Source organism: Fringilla coelebs (assembly GCF_963513975.1).
Source record: "Fringilla coelebs genome assembly, chromosome: 3".
Taxonomy (NCBI): Eukaryota; Metazoa; Chordata; class Aves; order Passeriformes; family Fringillidae; genus Fringilla; species Fringilla coelebs.
The window spans coordinates 99,061,274-99,086,109 of record NC_140030.1 but is presented as its reverse complement, the minus strand read 5'-3'; the positions used below and the strand labels follow the sequence as shown (position 1 = coordinate 99,086,109).

Genomic DNA, 24,836 nt, shown 5'->3' with positions numbered 1-24,836 from the left:
AAGTCCAACAGCAGAGTAGGAAAAAGGGTGTAGTTCCCCTAGTGAGCCCTCTATGCTGGGTTCAAGAGGCTGAGGGATTTAAAACATACAGATTAATTCATTTTTCTGGACAAAGAGCAGGCTTTTAAGGCAATTGCTTTACGCATCTGGCTTCAACCAGCAGTGTAAACTGTTCCATGCTCTGAAAAGCAGATTATAAGAAGATCATTAATCATATGTATATTAGAAAGCAGTCCGTACCCAGGTAAAGCTGTGCAGAATGACCAGGATGTCCTTCCATCACAGCTGCATGCCACTGGATCAGTCTATGTTTGTTTCCATAGCCTCTTCATCCTACTAAGTATGACAACCCTGTTGCTTCCTCATTCTCAATATCTGGATGTAATTAAAGTTTTAAAAAAGTGAAATATTATGGCCTATATTCTGGTATTTATAAAATTTCTCATTGTTCTCACTATTCTGTAAAATTAAAAGTAGGAAAAAATTACAACCATAAACATATACATCTATCCATATGTGGTAAGAGAAATGGGTTTAAAGTGTTTACAAAAGACTTGATGTGAAAGGACCTGCCAGGTTCTGGAAGAATGGGTGTGGGGTCCTTACCAACATCAAGCCGTGCAAATTTGTTGCAGAGAGAAGCACAGCCTGAACTTCTGAACTTTGGGGAAAAATGCACAGACTTTACAGACTTATGAGTATTAACTTCTCAGCCCAGGGTGAGCTAATGGTTAATTTTAATGGCCATGCAATGCACAGTGAGGGAGGGATACACGTTCAAGGAGGAATATGTAGGAGATGGTTTGGGAAGGCTGTACCTGAGGAAAGAAGGAGGGCAACATCCTCCTTCATCCAAAAAGTGGAGAGAATCATCCAAAAAGTGGAGAGAAACCCCACAGGGGTATGGCCCACTGGGCTCTCTCCTTTTATTCGAATAAAGTTGATTTTTGCAGGATTCCTCTGTCTCCTTTGCAGACACTGGCCTTTCAGAGCGTGGTTTTCCACACAATGTGGAACTCCCTTAATTCTACAACCCCTCTCGTGGTTATATTGTGTGATACCCGGTTGTAACAGGCTGCTGCTCATAGTGGACCGACACAGCTCATGGCATGAAGGGAAAAACCTGGCATTTGTTCCTGACTTCTCGTGGAAGTCAGTGGAATTTGCGGCAACACAATAAACAAATATTGGGCTGCCAGAGACAATGCAGGAGGTCATACTTATCCTGTACAAATACTGGGCTGGCAGAGAGGAGCCAGCAGATCACACTTATCTTTTCCTTTTTTCAGAACCCATCACTCAAATGCACACTGTTCGCCAGGCAGACCTGGGCAAGGCCTCCTGTGAGGAGTGGCAGTTCCTCCGGGATGTCGAGCTGCGGAATAACACGACGTTCATGGCAAACAGAAGCGCTTAAGAGCGGCCTGATTTCGCCAGTGCGAGGAGAGCGGGGAGAGAGACCCCCGCAGGGAGCGGAAGGCGTGACGGGGGAAGGCGAGCGGCCCCCCAGGTGACCCTTTCCCGCCTCGGTAGCGATAGGAGACGAACACAAAGAGCGGACCTGGCAAGCTGGGGTGACTCGGGGAGCCTCGGGGCGCCTCGAGGGCTCGGTTTCGGGGCCGCTTTGCCACCCCCGTGCCCCCGCCGCCGCCGCCATGGCAACGGGGGCGGGGCCGGCGGCGGGCGGGGCGGCGGCGCGCGCTGACGGCTTCCGGCGTGCGCGCGCGGCGGGCGGCGCGCTCGGGGGGCCCGGCGGAGGTCGGGGCGGTGCCGGTGTCGCGGTCGGTGTCGGTCCCGGTGCGGAGCCGTGTCGGTGTCGCAGCGATGGACACGCTGGGCAGGAAGGTGGTGGTGTGCGACAACGGCACCGGGGTGAGTCTCCGCGGGCGGCTGCCGGGACCCGCCCTGCTGCCGGGGCGGAGGGGAAGGGGAAGCCGGGTGACTCCCCCCGGACCCGGCCCGGCTTCCTGCCGGCACCGCCCGCGGGCCGCGCCCGCCCGGCCCTGCTGCCGCCGCCGGGCCCGGCCGCCATCCCGGCGCTTTCGCGGGCCCGCGGAATGAATGGGCGGGGGGGGCCGGCGGCCCTCGGCCGGGTGTGCCCGTGCTCCCGAACCGGGGACACCGCCGGCGCTCTGCGGTGCTGGGTCGGCTCTGCCCGCCCCCAGCCCCTCGGCGTTCTCGTTTTACCGTCAATATCCTGATTTCTCTACGTGACCTGAGCGGGTCTCCCTGTAGCAACGCGCGTTTAGACAAAAATACCGATTTTTAAAAATTCTGAATGAGCGCATTATGCATTGAGCAGTTAGGATGTGTCCTGTGTCTGGAGGATTATTCGTTTAGAGAAATGTTTGGGGGCTTTGGTGGGCGTTTTTTGTTTGATTTTTTTTTTTTTTGGCAGCTGCTGTTCAAAATAGAGCATCATCCTTTCCTTAATACCTCTCTGATCCGCCACGTACCTCCAAATTGGCATTTTTTTAATGAAAGGTTTTCTCCCATCCTTTCCACCTCTTCTGGCCCTCGTAAGCGTACAGGCACCCGCTGGAAATCCATCCTTTTGTCAGGCTTGAGGCACCTTGGCAGGAAGTGAAAAAGATACCATTTTAAAGCAGGAAGAGATCAGATGCTATCGGTGGATATTTCCCCTTGGTAATTTTTTTTAGCAGTCTAGGGTTTCCCCTAGTAAAGCAGTATTATGTGGAGAGTTACCTTAACTGGTGGTGCATTAAGATCTCTTGAATGGTAAAAAAAAAAAAAAAAAAGGTTTTCTTTTAATATATATGGATGCTTGCAATAAATAATTTTTTTTTAATAAGCTTAGGAAAGAATAGTTGAAGCAAAGGATTATTTTATTAGAGATTCAGCATCCTAAATGACAGGGTTTTTCAGTTAGCATCTGAAATTGTTAGAATCGTTCAGGAAGAACATTGTATTTGACAGTTCAGGGATTTGACAGTTTTGATGTCTTTGTTAACCCACATATAGCAAAAATTATCTTTAATAGAGCTAGAGTTCAGAGCCTTTGGGCACTTTTTGCACTATCATTTAGAAAAAGGAAAGAAGGAGAGATAGCATTTTCTTGTTACAAAGACATGTGGAAGCTGCTTAGCTGCTTTATGGTTTGTTTGTTTTTAGTTTGAGGGTTTTTTTGTTGTTGGGTGGTTTTTTTTTGTTTTTTTTGTTTTTTTTTTAATATTCCTGTTGGGAGGCCCAGATTAAAAAAAAAAAATCAGAGCTTCATCCATTGGTGTGGTCCTTTATATGGCAATAATCACTGAGTTATAACATGTTTAGTGTATTGGTGGTGACAGCAGTGTAGTGCCTTGGCTGCTCTCAGGTGTGACATAGGGGGTAAAAGCAATTTTTCCAACTGGATTTCCCAAGCTGGGTATGCCACACACGTTTCTTTGCAACCTGGGTATTTGTGTGTGCTGTGAATTCCAGAGACATCTTGGATCCATAGAGTTTTCCCCTCGGTGAGTTGGACCAGCAGGATATAAATAACCACAAGAGTGGAAGGTGCCTTCATGGTGCAGTGGAGGGGCCTGTGTCATTTCAGCTGGTGTGGTTTTGGGTTGTCTCGGCCTTTGGGCAGAACAATGTGTGTCTGGAAGCCACAGAGCTCCTTGGGTGGGAGAGCAGAGTGTCAGAAGTAATTGTGAAATCCGTCAACTCAAAAGGTTCACGTCGATTTGGGATAATTGAACGAGGACTGGGATAACAAAGCTGGACAAAAATTCCATTCAGTAAAGCTTTTGAGTCTCAATTGCATGTTGAGATATCAAGTAGTTCTATATTGTCAAACCAGTATTTTGATAATAATATTTTGCCTATGTGACAAGAGATGTCTTATTTTAGAGTTATTTCTGATATCTCACACTTAAAAGCATGATTGAAATTAAATCTCTTTCCAGGTGTCAGAAAACTTATAGATAAAAAAGGGAGAATATCTTTGGAAAAATCAAATAAATTTTTAACATTAGGCTTTTCTTTGAAATTTACTGTTCTTTTTAGGCTGCAGTAGGACTTCTGATGATAGGCAGCAGCCTATCTTTGAGGAAGAGGTGATTGACTTGAAGGAAGTTCTTGCAACATGTGGTGTGGGAGGCAGGCAATGGCACCTTAAAGATCTCGAGTGTTAGAGGTGGATGTTCTTATTGTTACAGGCCAAACAGAAAGTCAGAAAGTTACTTATTGGCCTGTAAAATTGCTGTAACTGTATTTAGGGTTTTTGTTTGAGAGTTGCATCAGTGGAAAGGATCAAGCACGGAGATGTGATAAGAATATTAGTATTCATTTTAAAACCAGTCACGTGACTTGTTTGCAAGCTTCCTCATTCTTTTAGTTTGAAAGAACACTTATACATGCAAGTTCTTAGTGTTTGATGACTCAGTAGGAAGTGAAAGACTCGGTATAAACCACAGTGAAATGGAGAAGAAACTATATATGGTCAAAATTGTTACATACATGGTCTTGTGCACAGGAAAGCTAAATAGCTGTTCTTAGAACATTCTGAATGTATAGCAAATGTGTGCAAAAACAAATGATGATTAAGTTCTTGCAGAAATGGGTAAATTCATGGAGTGCTTGTGTTATTGTTGGAAACATGAGTATTGTACTGAAATTGTTCAATAATTGGCTTGAGGGGTGTGTGTGACAAGAGGTGGAAGAGAAACAAGTGCGCTGTACTTAAATTGGAGAGTTTCAAACTGAGAGTAGCAGAACAGTGAGTGTTTAATGCTGAGCCTTAGAAAAGAGAAGCTGTTCCAGATTACTGCAGTTCATAACATTTACTTGAAGATTTTGAAGGATTTTCTGTAAGGGACAGGAGGGAGAGGTATCTTATGTTTCCTGTACCCCTTCAAAAAAATCTAAGAGTCCAAAGTCTGTTATTGTACAGATCTGTGCATTTTCCTATTGGTGGTTTTACTGAGCCTGTTTCTTCAGCCATGATAGGCAATGTTAGTGATCACAAACCTACTGAACCAGCTGAATATTCAGGATAGTGTCAGGGAGAACACTACAGTGGGGATGTCCCCGTTATGGGAAAGCTGACAAAGAAGGCTCACTTGTTCTTATCTTCCCCAGATTTTTATGTAGACTGGAAGGGAAAATTTCAAATTTGAAGGCAAGTTAAAATTCTGTCCTTTCTGTCTGTGGCAGAGTCTATCAGACTTTGTAAAATGTAATTTTTAAGGCTCTCTGTTCTGGCCAGAAAGAGGTAGGAAACAGACTGTCAATGTCCAAGCTTATTCTCACTCATTGTAGTGTGCCAAATCAAAACCGATTAAATCTGGTTTTGATTGTGTTTTAGGCTGGTTGGAGAAATTACAGTCTGTTTTTAAAACCTAGAATTTGTTAATTTCCCGGGAAGATGCATCAAGATCTTAAAGCAAAAAGAGGCTGGAAGTTACTATTCCTATCAAATAGTAAGAATTTTTGTGGTTTTGTAGGTCAGCAGTTTTTAGGTCAGTATAGTTGTATGTGATTCTGAGAGGCGTTCTAAAGGTTGCCCAAGAGATGCTGATTTTTGTGCAGTAGTTGTTTTGCTTGCGTTCATCAGGGTTGCTATATAAATATAGGGCGTTTAAAATTTTGAGTAGTGGAGCTTCTTGAGGGGGTTTTACAGGAGTTTAAGTTTTAAAGATTTATTTAGATATTTGTTATCCTGTTAGTTCTGATGTACTGGTGTATTCAGGTATGCAATCCAGAAGTGCTTGTGGCTGCTCTTTGCTTTCTCATAGCAGCACTGCATTCTTGAATGCAGATTAGATCTATACAACTCCTAGGCAGGTCTGGCCTTAGCATAACCAAAAGAATTGATAAATACTTGCCTTTTCAGAGTATTCTGGGTTGAAGTAGAATGAGTCAAATGAGTTGTGTACAGTGTCATTCTTCAGGTATTCCAAACAGCCCTGCCTTTGGAGGGCAAGCACTGAAGGAGTGAAAGAAACTAGGGTCACAAAAAAGCAAAATAAAAATCCTTTCTCCCCTCTATTACCCCAGCTTTAATTAAAATATCTATTGGTTTTGTCTGTAACCAGCTCTCTAAATTTCTTTCTACAACAGGTGTCCTTTTTTACTGCAGTAAGGTGAATAATTACGAGCAGCAGCACAAGTGACTTCTCATGCTACCGTTAGTGTAATGACAGAATTCCTCTCAGCTGCAATTAGCTGTACTCTCTTCTGGGATAATTGTTCCAGTGGCAGTCTTCAGACCTTGCCTCAGAAAACTCGGCGAATATTTGGAAAATTCTAGCAGATGGCTTTTAATACAACCTGCAGTGGATAATTACATTTTGGGACAGGGTCCCATGGAGTCTGTGAATTGCCTGTTCTTGGAGGTTCCCAGCAGCCAGCTGGTCCAAGCTCTGAGCAAGCTGCTCAGAATTCAGTGGTGACTGGTTTGAGCCCAGAGTTCGATGAGACAGCTCCTGAGGTTGCCTCCAACCCAAGGGATCCCAGGGTGCTGGGTTACTGCTGCTGCACCTCAATGCTTGGGTGATTTTGCAGAAGAAAATGCTTTTGTTCTGGCATGCAAACCGTGCATCAGAATAAAAGAGAAGTCTTCTCTGTATGAGCTGCAGGTGGAACAGTAGAGTGTGATACATGAAAGTACCCTATCAAAATAGGATAGCTGAAGAGCACAACTTGCTGATCCCTGTGAACTAAACTTCTTGCTGGCACATTTAAAGTTCACATTTTACGACTGAACTTCCTCTAGTGACTATATATTTTTTTATTGTTCAGTAAATTGTCATTGTTTTCTTAGTGTGTATACTGTCTTGGAACCCAGTGATATAAAGCTTCCTTTTGTATATATTTGGGTAATAAACACTCTTTCAGAATATCCTGTTTGGTGTGAACTGCCATCATCTGGGGTTTGGGTTGTGCTCTTGGTTTTAGAAGTGCTTGCAGCAGACTTTATCCTTAAATGAAAGCCTCAAAATTACAAAACTTTGAGAAATCCATCTGAATTGCTAGTTCACATTTGAGCACTTTTTATAAGAGTATAAAACTTGAATTCACAAGCTTTTGGGGCTTTTTCTGGTGTGTAATTCATTATGCTACCATGTGCTCTAATTGGAGAAGTGATTTAATTAGGTTTCATTAGGTACTCATTATAAGGTGATCCATTACAAAATTACAGATTTCGGTTTGCTAGAGGTCTTTTTTAATAGAGTGGCAGGAAATCCAAATTCAGACGCTGGACTCTTTTACACCTTGCAATGTACCTATTAATTTTAAACTGTTTATCAAAAATTTGATAGTCCTGATTCAAAACACATTCTGGAAAATACTTTTACTCAGTTTAAAAAATCTATGCATCATCTAAAATGTGTAAAATTTATTTGAAAGTATAAATTAAATTGGTTTCCAGTGGGGCACATGCTCTTAAATTTGGACTTTTAATTTTTTACCCCAAACCAGGTTTCTATTTGTAAACAAAAGTAATGCATATTCTAATAAAATTATTTCTTCCTTTTCAGTTTGTGAAATGTGGCTATGCAGGCTCGAATTTTCCTGAGCACATTTTTCCAGCTTTGGTTGGCAGACCCATTATAAGATCAACTGCTAAAGTAGGAAACATTGAAATCAAGGTAAATTTTTTTATTATTATTTCTTTTTGACAGATAAAAATATTTAGGGCAGCTTTTGACTTGTGTAATGTTTGGAAATGTTTTTTCCTTAACTCCCTTTTATGCTGTTTCAGTATCTCTTGATTCATTTCTGTATTGGATTTTAGCCTGTCACAAACTACAAAGTTAAGAAGAGGGTAATCTAAAGCATTGGAGGCCTTCAGATAGTGCACCTGAGGAGGCAGCAGGTAGGGCTTGAGTGTTTCTGGGCAAAAAGGGGCTTCAAATGCCAATAATGCAAATGGTGTCAAGATCAGAAGGCAGAAATCAGACAGAAGGGACTGACTGTCACCAAGCTGTCATGTGGGATTTTGAGACAGTGCTGAAGAACTGCTGGAGCTTCCAGGTTTTTTCTGTATGGTTTGCTTTCTACTCAGAGTTGATCATCTGTGATCTTGTATGAGATGTTTAACCTTGGCTGTGTTTGCGTTTCATTGTTTCTATGGTTTTTGTTTTCCTTTTGCTGTTGATGGACATAGGTTCTCCACACCAGTTAGAGATGGAGAGGCTCTGTTCAGGTTGCTGTGTCTTGGGGCATTATTCCAAGACATGGGGGGAGAACCACTGTTGGAGAATTCATTTTCTGAAGTCCAGGGAGCTATAATTTTTCACTTATTTTGTAATTAGAGAGTAACACTTCAAATGTTATTAGTTGTTTCTGCTATATAGGCTTCGGTAAATGTCTTGGCCCTGATGTGGTCACGTCCTCCCTTCTTGCTCCTAGCCACACAATTCTCACCTTGTGCTGGTCATGCTGCTTGTGCAGGCGTGTTGTGAGCTGCTTTAGTGAGCTGATCCAGCTGAAAAACAGGGATTTCTTGGTCAGGTAAACTAATGACTGCCTTACTAGACCATGGTGCAAACTTCAGTTGGAGAGTGAGGGAGAAGCAGGAGGCAATGCAGAACTGTAGAAGTGCCCACTTAGGTCAGTAAAGGTTAGGTAGGACCACACATGTACAGGATTTCAATTTTGCTTTCCTTATTCGTTCTGAGCAGAAGTTTAGGAAGAGGGAAAAAAAAAATCAGTCTAGTCTTGTTCCTTATTTTCAGAACCCTGTTGTTGACAAGGAGGACTTGAGTTGTCAGGTTTCTGCTTCTGCCTCTGAAATGGTTGTAGTATCAGCAGAAGGCCATACAAGGAAGTCAAAGGCTGAAAGATGCTAGAGCTTCCCAAAATGTGACTGTGGGTTTGTCTCGTTAGTATCTCAATAATGCTTTACCTTGTATCAGCTAGGACAATTTGTTTTAGAGGATAGAGATCTTTCCCTTTCACAGTAAAAAGGATTTTTTTTTAAGAGACAGAAAACATAATCCTTTCTCTAGTAAGATTTGGTGAGAGGTATTTCTTTGGGTATCTTCTTGAACTTAATGTGAGGAGTCTCCTTAAAGGTGGTCCTGGTAAAGTTTTATGAAATTATGCAGTGATATGTGAGTGTAAACTCCCCCCAAAATTTTCTTGCATGAAATCTCACTGTTGAAGTCATGTTTTCTTTCTAGCTAATTCAATACAGCCTGCCCCATCAGTTTTGGTATCTTCTGATTATCTGATAATTTAATATTGTTACAGATAGTGGTGCATTGAAAAGACAGGATGTAGAAGTTGGTAACTGCTATGAGATCAGCAAAAAAACCTGTAAACGATCATCTTGCATGCATTGCTGGTCTTCTGCTTGAGCACGGATCACGTGGGTGTATTTCAAAGAGTATAAACTGTGTCTAGATTGTTTCTAATAGTTTTATATCATTTGCCTATAACAGCTTGGCACCCTTTCTTAAGGAGGCAATATATCAAGAGAAGAAATCTCTGCCACAGGCACTTTGGGTATCCCAGTAGGATAATACACTAGAAAGACTTGATAAGTGTGAGTGCTGTTTTTCTTCATGAGAATATTGCAGATTTCCTAAAAAAATGTATTTTAACAGATGAGTTTTATGCCAAATTTAATTCTAGGCATACGTTATGAGTTGTTCTGGGATAAGTTTAAACCTGAGTAAAGGAAGCTAGCAAGGAGATTATCAGTTTAACTTTTGAAAACTATTCAGGAAAACTACACTCCTGTGGAATTCAGAAATCTGTAAAAGGAGCCTGGAAGCTGATCAAAACAGTGGTTATCATCCATTGAGTTACCAATTTCAAGCTGCTTTGACCACATTTTCCTTATGGATTCTCATTTCAGCTAGCAGCAGGGATATAGCTATTTTTCCTACTCAGGAATTCACTTATTAGTGGGATTATTTTGCTTAAAATTGCAGCTAAATCCAGAGGCATACATATTGCTCTTGGCCTTTCCTGACTTACTAGGCTGCAGCAGGTTTGGGGGGTATTAATAAGTCAGTACAAAGGAGTAGTTTTCAGTTCTTGAATATATTAAGTGGATTTTTAAAATAAAATTTAAATTTAGCAATTGTCAGAGCTAGTCAGTTGTCCTGTGCAGAGTCTTGTCTAGTTCAGATATACACCTAGCCCAGGGTAAAACTCCACTGTTACGGAATATCTATACACAGAAACCTGTTTATGAGAGATAGGCAGATATACTGATCTTGCTTGCAGTCTAGGAAGCCTAAACATGACTTACCATTGACATGTAGCAATAGCTTCCTTTAAACAGGAAATTTAATCTGATGTCCTGATAATGTTAGTTTGGCCCTAACTAAACTAACTCAGATCATTTCCTGCTGTACATGCATCTCTTTTCAGCCTAATTCTACTGTGTACTTAAAATAATTTGAGAATTTCATTTAGGCCTTTTCTGACTTTCTTGCTTCTACCTTTTCTTCACCTTTCTTGACCTGTTGAAGTAGAATAACAAAATGATGGTAAGTGAGGTGCCCCTGTGCTTTTTGTTTACCATTTTTGCTTGATGAGACCTAGTAGCTGTTATGTTATTTTTTAAATGCTATTCATTGTTTTGTCTTGTCTTACATTTTACATTTGAATACATACTTATTTTGGACATTGTTCATTGCTTTGGTTTACTGGCAACTAATTAATGATAATATTTTATGTATTGCTTTTAAATGCTACGTAACCTGTAGTTTTGCAAGATGCAAGAATAACATTGAAAGATCAACATGAACTCAGCATCTTTAACAGTAGAAATTGCTCTATTTAACATAACAAACCAAGAGTTTGAAGAAACGTTCAGATTTCAGTTAGATATTACTGAGTAATGAAATGGTGGAAATATTGGATGCCACAATACCGATTCCTCTCTGCAAATTTGGTTGTGTTGTCCTTCTTCCTCTTCAACTGCCAAGTGTACGTGTTTGTTAGTGTGCTAGTGCTGATGTTCTTGAGAGAGAACAATTGTTCTGCCCTTTAGCTTTGTTTTAAAAGGATGTGAAAGCTTTGTGCAACTTTCGCTTTGCACCTTTGAATAGCGGCTTTTCCTGGGCTGTGTCCTCTTGAGCAGCTTGGGGCCTCAAAGAACAGTGCACAAAAAAGGCTTCTGATTCTTCTAACTGGTGGAGTTTGTGTTGTCTTAAATTCTCATGAGTAATGTGGCTACATGATGGAGTTCTCATAGTATGGTTTCACCTGAGTGCTTTGGATTGAAAGTGTTGGAGTCTTGACTTTTGTCTTCTGTACAGTCAAGAGCTGAAGCGTGATCTGCTGCACAAGGGAAAACAAATAAAACACCTTGTCAGGGAGAGGGGGTGAAAGAGGAATGGTTTTACTTAAACTATTTTCAATTAACTTCCTTTTTATAAAATAGTCAACAGCAACTGCTTAGGTTACTTCAAAAATAGGCATTATAAACCAGATGCCAGATTTTTCTTGTGCATCTTTTTTTTCCCCTGGCATTGAATAGTAGGTTGAGTAACCCTCACTTCCACTGTGCTACAGCAACTGCAAACTGTCATGGCATATGTTTGGATGAAGCAGCTGGCTTTTCTTTTTTTTTTTCCCCAATTAATATTATTATGGACACAGCCAATGGTACCTAGAAATATGTTCTTACAGCCTAAGTACAAGTGAGTCAGTTCAGGCTTCTTTAGAAAAGTATGGGATTTAATAAGGAGCAAAGATAAGATGTTACTGTGCATACTTCCTGTGGGAAATACGTGGGAAAGGAGAAGATGCGATGCTACTAATTTGAATGTGCAATGTTTGCATAACTAACGTTAATAAACAGATTGCTTAATCAGTGTGAAATGACTATACAAATTGCATTAGTTGGTTGTGTTTGTGCAAGAATGCATTTCTGGGGTTTCTGGCTTGGGACTTCTGGCAAGGAACAGACGAGGTTATATTTTATATTCAGATGTGTCTCTTCACACCCTATTGACACAGGCAATATGTAAACCATTGTTTCTTTTAATGTCTGGTGTGGAATTTATAATCTCTTATTTGCTTTTGCTCCTGTTCGGTATGCTTATTCACCACTCATTATTCCTTTTTTGGTATTGTGCACAGAAATTTGCAACATGCATGGAAAAATATTCTGCCAGTCCCACCTACTACCCTTATGTGCTGTTTTGCATCTCGGCTCCTAGAAATTAGTATTTGGTAAAATAATTTTGAAGATGTCAGTGGAGAAACATCTGTACTTTAAAAGTCTTTGTAGTCTCTAGCTCTAACAGGGTTTATTGGTTTCTTTAAGGTTAATTGAAAAAAATCAAATTAATAATGTTTATTTTGGAAAAGCTGTGGGATGGGTAAGAGCCAAATTTAAATATTACAGGAAATATATTCTACTTCTTTCCTAAGTACCTGCAAGTGATACAAAAATATGGGCATTGTTTAAGAAAACATTGGACACAGGCTGAAGCAATTCACTGTCATTCTTGAGGAGTTTGGTGTTTAGAAAACTTTGTAAACACTGACATGTTTTTATATTAAAATTTTACAGGATCTGATGGTTGGTGATGAAGCCAGTGAATTACGATCGATGCTGGAAGTGAATTATCCGATGGAGAATGGCATAGTTCGAAACTGGGATGATATGAAGCACCTTTGGGATTATACGTTTGGACCAGAAAAACTTAATATTGACACAAAAAATTGTAAAATACTACTCACAGAGCCTCCCATGAATCCGACTAAAAATAGGGAGAAGATTGTGGAGGTATGTGTGTCTAGTAGGAGCTGATACACAGTCATTGGAGCACTGCTAAGAGATTCCTTGTTCCAGCAACACACAGTGACTGTCTGAAGCAAAGCAGTTCTGTTTTCTAACCAAAACCCGTTCTCAGCCATAGGCATGAATGCTACTGTGCCTAAATTCAAACCAGATGATCTCATTCACAAGCTGTAAGCAGGCTTCTTGTCTCAAGCATTAATAGCAGCATTAAAACACAGAATTGGAAATACATGTCTGTCTTCACATACCCAGGATACGTTGATTACTAGCTGTTGGATGAATGTTAATTACTTTAAATGAGTTGGACTTGTATAAGCCAGTAATACAGAGGAGATTGGAGCTAGATGGTGCTTACCAGATGGAGCAGTGTTGTTGGAGGTAGTTGAGACAAAGGTGTGATGACAGCCAATGCACTAATCTTTAATTAGTGCAAGGGATTATCAATGAAAGCCTTCTAAGAAGGAAAGCCTGGTTCTTGCATCCTCAGTCTCAAAGTGCTGCCCTGGGTGATCTAAGCTCCAGCTGAACCTTGTATTCAATGTAGGTTGTCAGATATATATTGCTTAGGTCCTTTACCTGTGATGAAGACTCAGGTTTGAAGAGTATTAATGTTTGATGGGAACAGAATGTTTAGTTTTCTATTTTGTTGATTTTTTTTCTCATAAGCATCATAGGTATTTTCAATTCATATAAGTTTGAATATCAAAGCTTGTATATATATATATTTCCCCAAAATCATTCCTTAGTCTGTTAAGAATTTCCATTTATCAGCACCTTTCCTTTAAAATACTTTTGATGTCACAGCTGCAGTAGTGCTTTCTTCAACTTGGCAGTGAATGCATTTGCACTAATCCTTTCTTTCAGTGACCAGGGAGCAAATGAAGTCTAAGTTGGGAAAACTTAAGTGAAAAATAAGTCAGAGTGTGCAATCTAAATTCAGCTTTTTTTTTTTTTCTGCAATTGTGGACATTAAGGTCCTTTGACCTAAGTACCAGGTACTGCAGCACTAGTAATATCATGTACTGCATATCAGCCAGCTGTGGTCTGATAGGCAGAGCAGGTTATTCTGGGTGGCCTCCATGTAGCAGGAATGGCTCTATTTCCTGTCCAGGCTTCTTTGCTTTTCAGTTGTCGACAATAGTGTTCTTGTTTCTGCTCTCCTAGTAAATACAAAAGGATAGATTTTAGTTATTCTTGTGCCAAGTAATTTTATACCAAAAATTCAAGAGTCTAGTATGGCCTCTGAATTATGATAGAATATTTGCATTAGCTCCATTTGCCTTTTAAACACTACCCCAGAGACCATAGATACTTAATCTTGCAAGATGCAAGAATAACATTGAAAGATCATGATGCAGAAGATTAGTGAGAACTAGAATCCATTTTTCTAAATTTAAATTTGAGTTACACAGAAGCTCGTTGTTTCTACTAATGTTTTTAATGGAACACAATGTTATGAGAACTTGGAATATTTGGTTTAACTGTAATGTATTTATACTCCTTCCATTTTTGATGTAGCCTCCTCCTTTCCAGGAAGGTGAGCCCACTATGAGGCAGAGGACTGAATGAAGATACTTCCTAAAGCTTGCAGTAAATATCATAATGTCTCTGCATTTTGGGATTCAGTGCAGTAACATTTTAGAAGAAAAGCTTAGTCATCTGGACCATAGCAAGATGATAGATAATTATATATGCTGTCCTTCATTCTGTTTCCAGTAATTCTCTCTCCTCATTTCATCACTTTGTCAGGCCCACCTGCAGTAGTAAGGCAGCAAGTGTTCACACGTCACCTATATTGTAAAATATATGTTTAAAAAGTGCTTTTCCTTTCATAGCACGTAAAAGACCCGGGTTGCTCCTCAGTTTAATGGAGTGTTTACTGTTGGTCTTCATCTGCTGCACTCTCATTGTGTAACACCCTCAGAAGCAGCCAGACTGTAGTGGCAAATCAAGAAGCTGCAGAGATGCTCGGGCACGCAGTCGCTTCCATCTAAACCAACCTAGGGTTCCTTACATTTTTTCCCAGTTTTTCATTCTTTCTGTACCCAGTTAGAACATCATTTGTAGGTAATCAAAAATCTGTTGTTATGTGAAGAAGAATCTTTTCAGGGAAACATATTGCTCAGTATTTATATCTCACGATTTGTTAACATACATTCCCTGTGTCAAGGCATTTTCCATGTCAAATAAAGTAATGCAGAGGAGAATCCATTTCTTTTTTTCTTGAAAGAATGACAACACTCCCAAAGGTTATAAAAGGTTTTGTAGAAGCCTTTAGGGTTTGGTACATGTGAGGGCAGTAACTAGTGCCATTTGAATATTGACTTTATTGTATGAAGGTGATAATTTTGATTTTTCTTACATTATTTTTTGATTTAATAAGCACCCAGGCTGTTTGAAAATATCCATTGGAATAGTGTTTGGTTTAGACAATGACTACTCAAAGGGGATCTATTTTGAGCTGCCCTTTCAACTGTTCCCTTTCTGTTCCTTTTCACACTGTTCTAACGGAGGAGGTTCTTTAAATAGTTCAGAATTCTAAAATTGTCAGGCATCAGCTTTTTTCTTCAAAAATATTTAGATATCTTTTACTTGAGCTGTGGGAGCACTTTGGATTCAATCAGTTTCTAATCCTAGAAGTTGCAGAAGGGTTCTGAAGGCTGCAGGGTAGCAAAAGCAAAGCTTCTGTATGTGTTGGAATAGCCAGAGTTCATCCATTTTTCCTGGTGAAGCTCATTGAGGGGAAAACTGCTGTACAGCATGATTTGTTTACTTGGCCTTTTCTTGTGTTTAGGAAGAAGATAAGATCCTATAAACTCTATATCCTTTAATCCTGTCCTGCTTCTTAACTGAAACTTGTTCAGTGATTAGGGAAACCTAGTGTACAAGACAATGAGTTAGTTTTCCTGTTTCAGTATGAAATCTGCAAACCTGCAGTCTTTTCTCTGTAGTGGATTTTACACTAAATTTAAAAAATTTGTCATTGGTTGCCCTTTAAAGAAGGAAAGAAGGCGGTCCAGATCCAGAAAGCAACCTGTGATATACTGGGCTCATTCTAGATTAAGATATGAAGGAGTGTGGTCTTTATTTGACATAATGTACAGTTGTACAAAATCTGTGGGGCTTAATATGAAGAATAAAAAATGCCTGAATTTTGTTTTAAAGCATACATCTTAAACAAACATTTTATTCCCCAGTCACACTTCAGTATTGAACTGCTTGGCTGGTCTACAAGTACTGCCTCCCACTTATTAAGCACTTTGGAAAAGTGAAAATTTGTGTAAAGCTGCAAAAATTGATGTGTGGGTTTCTTGTGTTTGCTTTTGTTGCTTAATGGATGTGGAATATTTCACCTGGCTTGTCTGGTGTGAACAGGGAAGATACAGAACTGAATGTACTTCTTACTGTCCCAAAGCACATAGGTTTCTAATGTTCCTGTGGAATCTCTGTGATGAAAATTCTTGGGAAATGTTCTTGATTAGTAAAAAACCAAAATTCTGGAAATAGAGTTTTCAAACACCAATGAAATTTCTTTGAGGTATTTGGCCTGTTTTGGAAGCTGATTTTTTGCCTTCATCTTACAGGTTATGTTTGAGACGTACCAGTTTTCTGGGGTGTATGTAGCCATCCAGGCTGTTCTTACTCTGTATGCTCAAGGTAGGCAAAATTAAAAACTAAAATTTCTTTAGTTTCCAGATGTGTTGCTGAGCCAAAGTAGCATCATGGCATCACTGTGTCTTGGCTTAATTCCATGCTGTTCTCTAAGGAATCTCTGCTTTGACTGACAGCTTGCTTTTTGTTGTGAGGAACTATTGTTAGGTACCACTGTTGGTGTTATTTTCATGGATAAATGCAAAAACCTGGTTCCTCAAAACTCTTACTCTTTCAGGGTGTAATTATTTTGCCTTTGGCATCAAGTCTTAATAGCTTACTTTGAATTTTATGAAAAAGAAAGAACTTTTTACCATAAGTAAGAGTAATTTCAAGAAGGTGATCATGTGACTTTTACACTATTTTCAGGGAGGAAAAAGAAAAAGTTGAGTCTTTTGCTGTAGATAAACTAAATTGAAATGGTCCTTAACCTGAGCAGAAAATGATGGATTGAAAGAATTCAATGGAAATTCTACCATCAACTTCAGTCCATCTAGGATTTTATGAAGTTACTCAAGACATCGGTTCTAATACCATGACTCCTTGCATCTGTTTGTTGGTGACTTGGTGTATTGAGCTGTCACGTAGCAGGACACAAATATCCACGTTCATTAACGTGTCACTGTAGTGTCTCTGTCCAGGACCAAAAGCAATGTGGTGCTGGAAACGTGGCTCTGCCATGTGAGTCAATATAATTACTTGAACCAAAACCACGTTTGCAAACCTGAGTATTAATTTTATTTTCTGCAATCTGTGGTGTTGGATTTTTTTCCCCTTGGGTTTCTTTGGTTTGATTCCTTACAAATATTTAAGTAACTGAATCTACAGTCTTAAATTCTGCTGTAATTTTACATGTACCTTCCTGTGTAGTGCTCAATTACTTTGTGAATAACAATGTGAGACAACTTTGAGCAGTCTGCAGTATTTCTACTTACCATCATCTAAAACAAAGCTGAAGACCTTCTAAGATGTAAAGATCAAGGCACATAAATCAAACATTTGCTTTTGAAAACTAAAAAAAAAAAAGGTCCTTTAAAACATCCTACTTATTTATATTACTTCAAAGATTAAAGTAGTGGCTAAAGTTATATAGAGATGTGCCTCATTTCAGTGCACCACACTTCTAGGGTCTGTCGTTCAAATATGGTTTGTTGCTTTAGGTAGCTTGTGAGAAACTATAAAACTGTTTTCTCATGAACTTTCATCATTGATTTTTGCTTCCTAAGTATAGAAACTTCTGTTTCTACATGTTCATGATATCTGTTTTGTATAGCTTAGAATTTAATAGTTTGTGGTAAACTTTTTATGAGAGTTGATTTTTTTTTTTTCTAAGAAAGTGGATTTCATTCAGCCTAATGCCACTTGTGTGAGGAAATATTAGGCATGTGCTGTATAGTCAAAATGTTTTCTACCTTATGAAAGTATTTGGGTTTTTGTATACCAGTAAAAATCAACAAGTCCTAAGAATTTAACAAGGTGAACTTGTGGCTTAAATATCTCTAGATTTCTTCAAATTTCAGAAATTAATATAAGATTACACAACTGAATCTGTGGAGGAATTTGTGGCCCAATAAGCATTTAATGAGCCTAGATACTCCCTTTAATTAGAATGCAATTGAAGATGTCAAAACTCCACATAAAATTTTGAGTGGTAGAGTTCTAAACATCTAGGTAAAAGTAATACTTTTTAAAAAACTGTGTGAAAGCATTTGTTACTATGAAAACCTGAAGTTTAATATCTACTGATGACTGAGGGAAGAAAGGTTGGAAAAGTCTACAGTGAAAAACTTGCTGCTGTTCTGCTCTATTTATGAAAGTGTCATAAAATTGTGCTTCCCCCCATTCTTTTAGGTCTGTTGACTGGTGTTGTCGTGGACTCTGGAGATGGTGTGACTCACATTTGCCCAGTTTATGAAGGTTTCTCCCTCCCTCACCTCACAAGACGGTTAGATATTGCTGGGAGGGATATCACCAGGTACCTCATTAAGGTAAGCTGGGAGGGAAGAAGAGGGTTTAAGGTTGAGGTGGTATCTGAGGTATGTTGGTTCAAGTCAAAATCCCTTGACGGCAAGAAACAACTGTGTATTTTCCCTTTATTATTCATGTTAATTATATTAAGAACTCTTGTATTCTCTGTGTTGCTTCAGTCTATTCTTATGTGTTTCCTCATCTAAATCACATGTGATGATATTGGTGTTATTCAGAGACATCACATTTTCTTAGTGGCAATCTTGTAGGAAGGGAATTTATTCCATATTTGGGAAGGAAAAGCTCAAAAGTTGGCTTTCTCACCTAAAGTGAAAGCTAAATTGTATTCTCTCAGCTCTAGTCATCTGTTTTCAGAAAGACTTCCTTGCAGTGTGGAAAATAGTGCAGTGATTCTTCCCTGATAATTATAATAAGAGAGCATGTTTGATAGATAATTCATTTGTTTGGGCATTTTAAACATAAACAACATCTTAGATTGACCAATCTTACGGTTAAACTGGAATACAGGAATGTTCTGAAGTGAAGTTCTAAAGATAAGAATTATTTTGGGTTTTTTTTCATTTGTCTTTATTCTGGTTATGCTGAAAATTGTAACGAAGAAAATTTCCCATTTGGAGTAACACTGCTGCTTTTCTGGGGATAATGGATACACTGGGATGGATTTCTCTTTAATACCCAAATTTGCTACCAAAAAGGCGAGGGGAACAGAGATATGTGTCTAAATGTACTACCCCTCTACTGAGAGATCTGGACTGTTCCCCTCATTTCCTGCTAACCTGCTGTGCTCCCTGCAGCTCCTCTTGCTGCGAGGATATGCTTTCAACCATTCTGCTGATTTTGAGACGGTTCGCATGATCAAGGAGAAGTTGTGTTACGTGGGATACAACATTGAACAGGAGCAGAAGCTGGCACTAGAGACCACAGTTCTAGTTGAATCCTACACGGTGAGTGTCTCAAGACAGTTCTCCTTGTCCCAAACCTCTTAGGTTTAAATTCAGGTAGCATTTAGCTTTCATTTCTTCACAGTTTTTCTTGGCAGTAGCTCACCTCTCAGCCTGTAGAATCAAATTAATTTGTTCTGGGAAAGTCTTCTACAGCCTTTTTTCTTTTCATATTTTCTGTAAATCTTTGTACTCAGTTTTGTCATTGTAGATCTTTGAAATTTTATTATAGTACAGGAATTTGTAGAGAAAGTGGACTTACTCTAGCATATGAAATTGTTTCAGTTTCATCCATGCAGTAGTGAGACATAAGACTGATATCTGGTGTCAGGAAAGGTGAACTTGCTTTTATTGGAAACTTTGTGATCACAGTTGGAAAAATTTGCAGAAAAGCATTATTCTTGCTGTAAGGTAATTTTTAAAATTGTGATACTAGGAGTTGGTATTGCAAGGAAAGATGTGTCTGGTCCCTGATGTCTCCAAGTGAATTGCAGAGTGATTAAAGAATTTGTGTATTCTTTTAGTACTACTGAATGACTTCTTGCAGTGCTGACAATTATCAACAATTTCCTGTGTTAAAACATTTGGGAGCAATGTAGGTCATTTCCTCTTGGTTTTTTTTTAGCATTCAAGTGGCTAAAAGTAGTCTTTTCAATGGTATTGTTTCTTCCCTAGCTCCCAGATGGCAGGATTATCAAAGTTGGTGGAGAACGGTTTGAGGCACCGGAGGCTCTCTTCCAGCCTCACTTAATCAATGTCGAGGGGGTTGGTGTGGCTGAATTGCTGTTCAACACCATCCAGGCTGCTGACATTGATACCAGGTACGAGCAGAACATTTAGAATCTTTTGTCTGGGTACAGGAGTGGGACGCAGGAACTATCTTCAGAGTAACATCTTCTGCTCTAGACACTAATGTGTGCTCTTGGGAGAAGGGTTTATGCTGGGAATGGGGCTCAGGCTAAGCTTCTGGAGCTTAACCAGTTGTCTGGAAACTATTTCAGTAAGAATGAGCAAAGATAAAATCTTGAAAGCACTTTTTTTTTTTTTAATTTCTGCTTTCTGGGAAAGCATGAGCAGGTCTGCTGAAATTGTACAGTCTGTCTTTGTGTAGTGACTGTTTTTTAGATTTGTATTGACTCCCTGTCTGTACAGGTACCTACAGTTACCTTTACAGGTACAGAGTAAACGGTAGAACACTACAAAGACCATTTTTTTTGGGTCAGGTCTGAATTCTACAAGCACATTGTGCTGTCTGGAGGGTCCACCATGTACCCTGGGCTGCCTTCACGACTGGAGCGGGAACTGAAACAGCTCTACCTGGAACGAGTTCTGAAAGGAGATGTGGAGAAGCTCTCGGTGGGTATGGGGTGGCTGCTGCAGCCGGAGGTGCAGAGGCTTCTCCTGAATCCCCGCTAGAGGGAACCAGGGGGTCAGAAATGAAGGCGGCTGCGGGTGGCCCTCCCCGCCGCTTGCGAAATCGCTGCCCCTCCTTCCTCACACCCCTGCCTTTGCTTTGTACACGCTTGCAATAAGGTTACCTTCTAGACCCGGCTAGTAGCAGGTAATTCCCGAAGTCTTGGGTAAAGCAGGCTGAGAAATAACAGGACGCAAATTGTAACGCTGGTTAAACAAAGCTAAGGAGTTTCTGTGCCTTCAAGTTGTCATTGAGTAAAAATAATTTTTTTTTTTAATCTGTGAAAATTTTGGTTCATTTTACCAGTGAAATACTCAAAAGTAAGAGAGGCTAGAGCTCCTCTAACATACTTTCAGGTGGAGTAAGTTTCCCTTTTCCATTTGTTACTGTGATAAGCTGGCAAGAGCCACGCATGTTACTGAAAATTCCTTTGAGTGGAGTTTCTAATGGTGAACTGAATTGAACTTCACTAGTTCTTAATACAGTGTTCTCTGAAGGTCTTCTTGGAATGACTCAATTGAACAGAATGTTTTACATCTGAGACAGTACTTCAGTCATAGCTTTGTACTCTCTTTGTAGCACTTGAAGTTAGAGCTTGAGCACTGAAGAAGTTATGGTAATATTAATTAGTTAAGCTGGTGTAGATTGTGTAAATTGGTATAATTCTAAAATATTTGTGATTTGATCATTTGGTTACTTCTGATAATTTCAGCCATCAAAGATTAGGAATTATTTCACTTTTAATAGTGTTCCTGAAATGCAGAAATCGGGTCTCTAGTTTTCTGTCAGTATTCTCAATCCTGGGTTTTTTGTTGATATACTGAAAGTACAATTTTTGGGTAAGTGTCAGTAGCTGTGTGTAATTTGCAATACAGAGTCATTATTTTACTTCAGTTGTGCAAGCTGGAAACTTACACAGAGTGCCCTGTGCTAACGTTTCAGTTTTTTAGTTGCATTTTTCTCACTAGACAGTTTCCACTTCACTGTTGTGGTGGAAAGCCCAATTTTATTTTGCAAGGCTTTCTTTCAAGAATCCTAGTAATGATTTCTTTTCTTCTCCTCAGAAATTTAAGATCCGAATTGAAGATCCCCCTCGTCGGAAGCACATGGTGTTTCTGGGGGGTGCTGTTCTAGCAGACATCATGAAAGACAAAGACAACTTCTGGATGACCCGACAAGAATACCAAGAAAAGGGAGTGCGTGTGCTGGAGAAGCTTGGTGTGACTGTTCGATAAATCCCAAAGCTTGTTCCCATCACATGTCTAAAGCTTTTTTCTTTCATTGCCAATCTTTGAACTCACTCAGCTACATGCTATGGAAGGGCCTGTCTGTGGCCTTTTGACCCAAACGTCAGGTTTTGTTCTGGTTTCTTGGGGTAGCTTTTGTTAAATGTTTCTTAATGTGGCTAAATTTGACTATTAAATTTGACCACTTCCCTGCAAACAAAACGGAGCAAGAGCAGCCTGTCTACTTCATTGTTCCCTCCCAGTAGGCAATTGGGTAATTCTGGTAGGCTTTTTCTTCTGGGTTTATTGCTGTAGTCCTGCTAGCTTTTGTCTCTAGTTCACAAAGGGTTGTGTGCCTTTTTTAGCATAAGAAAACCTTTAAACAAGAGTTTTTGCTATTGGATCATTGTGGTGGTTATCTTTGCATCTTTATGCCTCTCTCTACATTAAGTTGGGTTTTTTTTCCTTTCCTGCAACTAGGAATTTTGATTAAACATTGTTAAAAACTAGATGAAGTAGCTGGAATGACTTTAACACACTGTTTTGATGTAATGTGGTTTCATATGCACTGCTGCCTAAACTGGCTTCTTAGGTGGTTCATCCTTCACGGTGATGGTGGGGCCTTCAGACTGTATTTCTCTAAGTGGGAATGTACAGTTGCCACAAATGGAGAAACACCTGATGTTCTGGCAAGTGTACATTTGTGGCCTTAGGTGTCTTTTTTCTGGAGAGAGGAGACAGGTTTGAGCTGTGTTTCTTTTTTGTTAAGGGACAGATGGGGGGGTCAGCCTGACCAAAAATGCCTCTTTATAACTAAATTTTGGTACTGTGTTGTCTCAGCATAGGAAGCAAGAATGTTAAATTAGCTGTTCTGTAATTGTTGAAAAAACTTAGATATGCTGAGACAGGAGCCTCTAAACTTATTGAACAGATTTAATACTTTCAGAAATGCTTGTGAAAACTGTAACTATAAATATTTAAAGCCCCAGAACTAAGTTTTAAAAAGACTGATGTTTTAAGTGCTTGTATGTACATCAGAAGCACTTTCATTAAACTTTACAAGTATATTAACCTAGTGCCAAGTAGTTACTGCAAATGAATATTTCAATGACCAGTGTTTATTGCAGCAAGCAGATATTTATAAACAACCAGTGGCAGTAGGTTATAAAGAATGACTTATATTTGTTCCAGTTAAGAATAATATTGGAATAGAAGATGTTAGTTGGTAAATAGCCACAATTCATTTTATCCAGTCTTGATTTTTGATACTTAACATGGGATGGGGAAGGAAGTGAAAACCAGTGATGAAAATGCTGTTTCCAGAAAGTACATTAAAGCTGAGTTGTTCTAAAAACTAGAAGTTGTCACTAGTAATTATCAGCCACCTTCTTTGAGTATAGTTGCCTGTGTTTTTTTCCTATAGCAGACTGGTAACTGTTGTTGCAATAAAATCTGCCTTACATTAAGCATAGCAAAAACTGCTTGCATACAAATGCTAGCTAGACTTAGTTCTACTTTGCTTTCCATAGAAATATTATATTACTTCTACTGGTTTTCAAAGCCTACCATAACATTTAAGGATAAGGAAGTCAAGATCTGCTCTTGACTTCCAGACCTTGGAATGTATGAGAGATGCTTTCATATACTGCCATTTGTCTACATCTTTACATTAATAATTGACCCCAGAAACGTGGAAATATTAAACTCCCTTGGACTCTTAAAATGTGCTTCCTTTCTAAATTGAGCAGACAGCTTCCTTTGGCTGAGCGAGCCAAAGGGGCAGAAGCTATGTCTGCATTTCTTTAATAACAAGACAGTCACTATAGCATTGCTAGTAATGACCATTTAATTATAGGTGGGTGGGGTTTTTTGCAGCTATATTTACTCTTAACTTGAACAATACGAATTTACAGGCATGCCGGTCATGCCTCAGTGCATGCACTTAAGCAGTTACTAGATTTTTGGGGACGTGAATGTAAGGGGTACTCTGAATTCCTGTAGTCTTCTAAACATTTAATACACAAGACTTAAAAATGCTGTGGGCTTGCTTTAGAGCTATGATTTCTCATGTGACTGTCTCTGGGCTTTTCAGACAGTGTTGGGAATCATGGAAATAAACCAAAGAATGACTTAAAACCTTTTTTTAAATGACAATCTGTCATGTGGTTTTTCAAATCTAGATCTTGACCCTGCAACCCCTTTTCTAAACCATCTTCTCCCCTGTCCACTGGCTTCAGTGAGGTATGTGCATGTTTGAGTAAGGGTTTTGGAATTTGGCCCCTTCACTAGAGAGCTTCACAGCACCATGAGTAATAAATGTCAGTTGATTGTGCAGAATCTTGGGTTTCCATAGAAACCATGTATATATTAAAAAAAGAGACTAGCATTTTAAATTAACTGTGATCATGGATTCAGAGGAACACATTTGTAATCCAGATACTGAATGGGGTGTTCCAGTTGTGCTCAGTGTGGTTCTCCATGTATGTTTGCACACACAAGAATGTTGTGTGTGTGTTCTCTCAGCTGACAGCTTCAATACTGCTATGAAAGCAATCTGGTTTTAAAGTTTTTTTGAAGACCAAATAACTTGAATTGTATTTGCAAAATGCTTTAGCTCCTTTAAAATTAGAATAGAAGATGCCGCATCAGTTGTAAGTTTTTTGAGAACATCCTATTTTTAATGTTAAGCTGCTTCAAACCCTCCCCTCCCCCAGTGTTCTAGGATGTTAACCAATGTAACACAGATGGCTTTTTATACAGTTCTGAATAATGTTAACACACAACACTGGTTGAGACCATGAATGGAAATAAACATCTATTTAAATTGACAGGTCTTTTCAATACAAAAATAAAATCAGATTTTTTTCAAAGTAGATTATGTTTGCTTTGTTTCC

The 24,836-nt window shown here is 39.4% G+C and overlaps 1 protein-coding gene across 2 annotated transcripts; it reads left to right on the top strand.

The window, feature by feature from the left end:
• The first annotated feature begins 1,740 nt into the window (after window positions 1-1,740).
• ACTR2 (actin related protein 2) lies at window positions 1,741-24,809 on the top strand. Of its 2 annotated transcripts, XM_084202337.1 has the most exons (10): window positions 1,741-1,872; window positions 7,488-7,598; window positions 10,440-10,454; window positions 12,491-12,706; window positions 16,306-16,378; window positions 18,224-18,360; window positions 19,156-19,305; window positions 19,978-20,123; window positions 20,526-20,658; window positions 21,781-24,809. In XM_084202337.1, the coding sequence occupies exons 1-10, from the start codon at window positions 1,825-1,827 to the stop codon at window positions 21,949-21,951; spliced, it is 1,200 nt and encodes a 399-aa protein (XP_084058463.1). In that variant the 5' UTR covers window positions 1,741-1,824; the 3' UTR covers window positions 21,952-24,809. The 2 variants fall into 2 exon arrangements, with proteins under 2 accessions (XP_084058463.1, XP_084058464.1); XM_084202338.1 differs by lacking the exon at window positions 10,440-10,454.
• Window positions 24,810-24,836: the final 27 nt, after the last annotated feature.

What these genes read in the sequence shown, in the direction of transcription:
- ACTR2 (XM_084202337.1), top strand. Translation starts at nt 1,825, where the DNA reads ATGGACACGCTGGGCAGGAAGGTGGTGGTGTGCGACAACGGCACCGGG. An exon ending in ATAGGGAGAAGATTGTGGAG is followed by an intron (nt 12,707 to 16,305) that starts GTATGTGTGTCT and finishes TTCATCTTACAG; the next exon opens with GTTATGTTTGAGACGTACCA. An exon ending in GAGATGTGGAGAAGCTCTCG is followed by an intron (nt 20,659 to 21,780) that starts GTGGGTATGGGG and finishes TCTTCTCCTCAG; the next exon opens with AAATTTAAGATCCGAATTGA.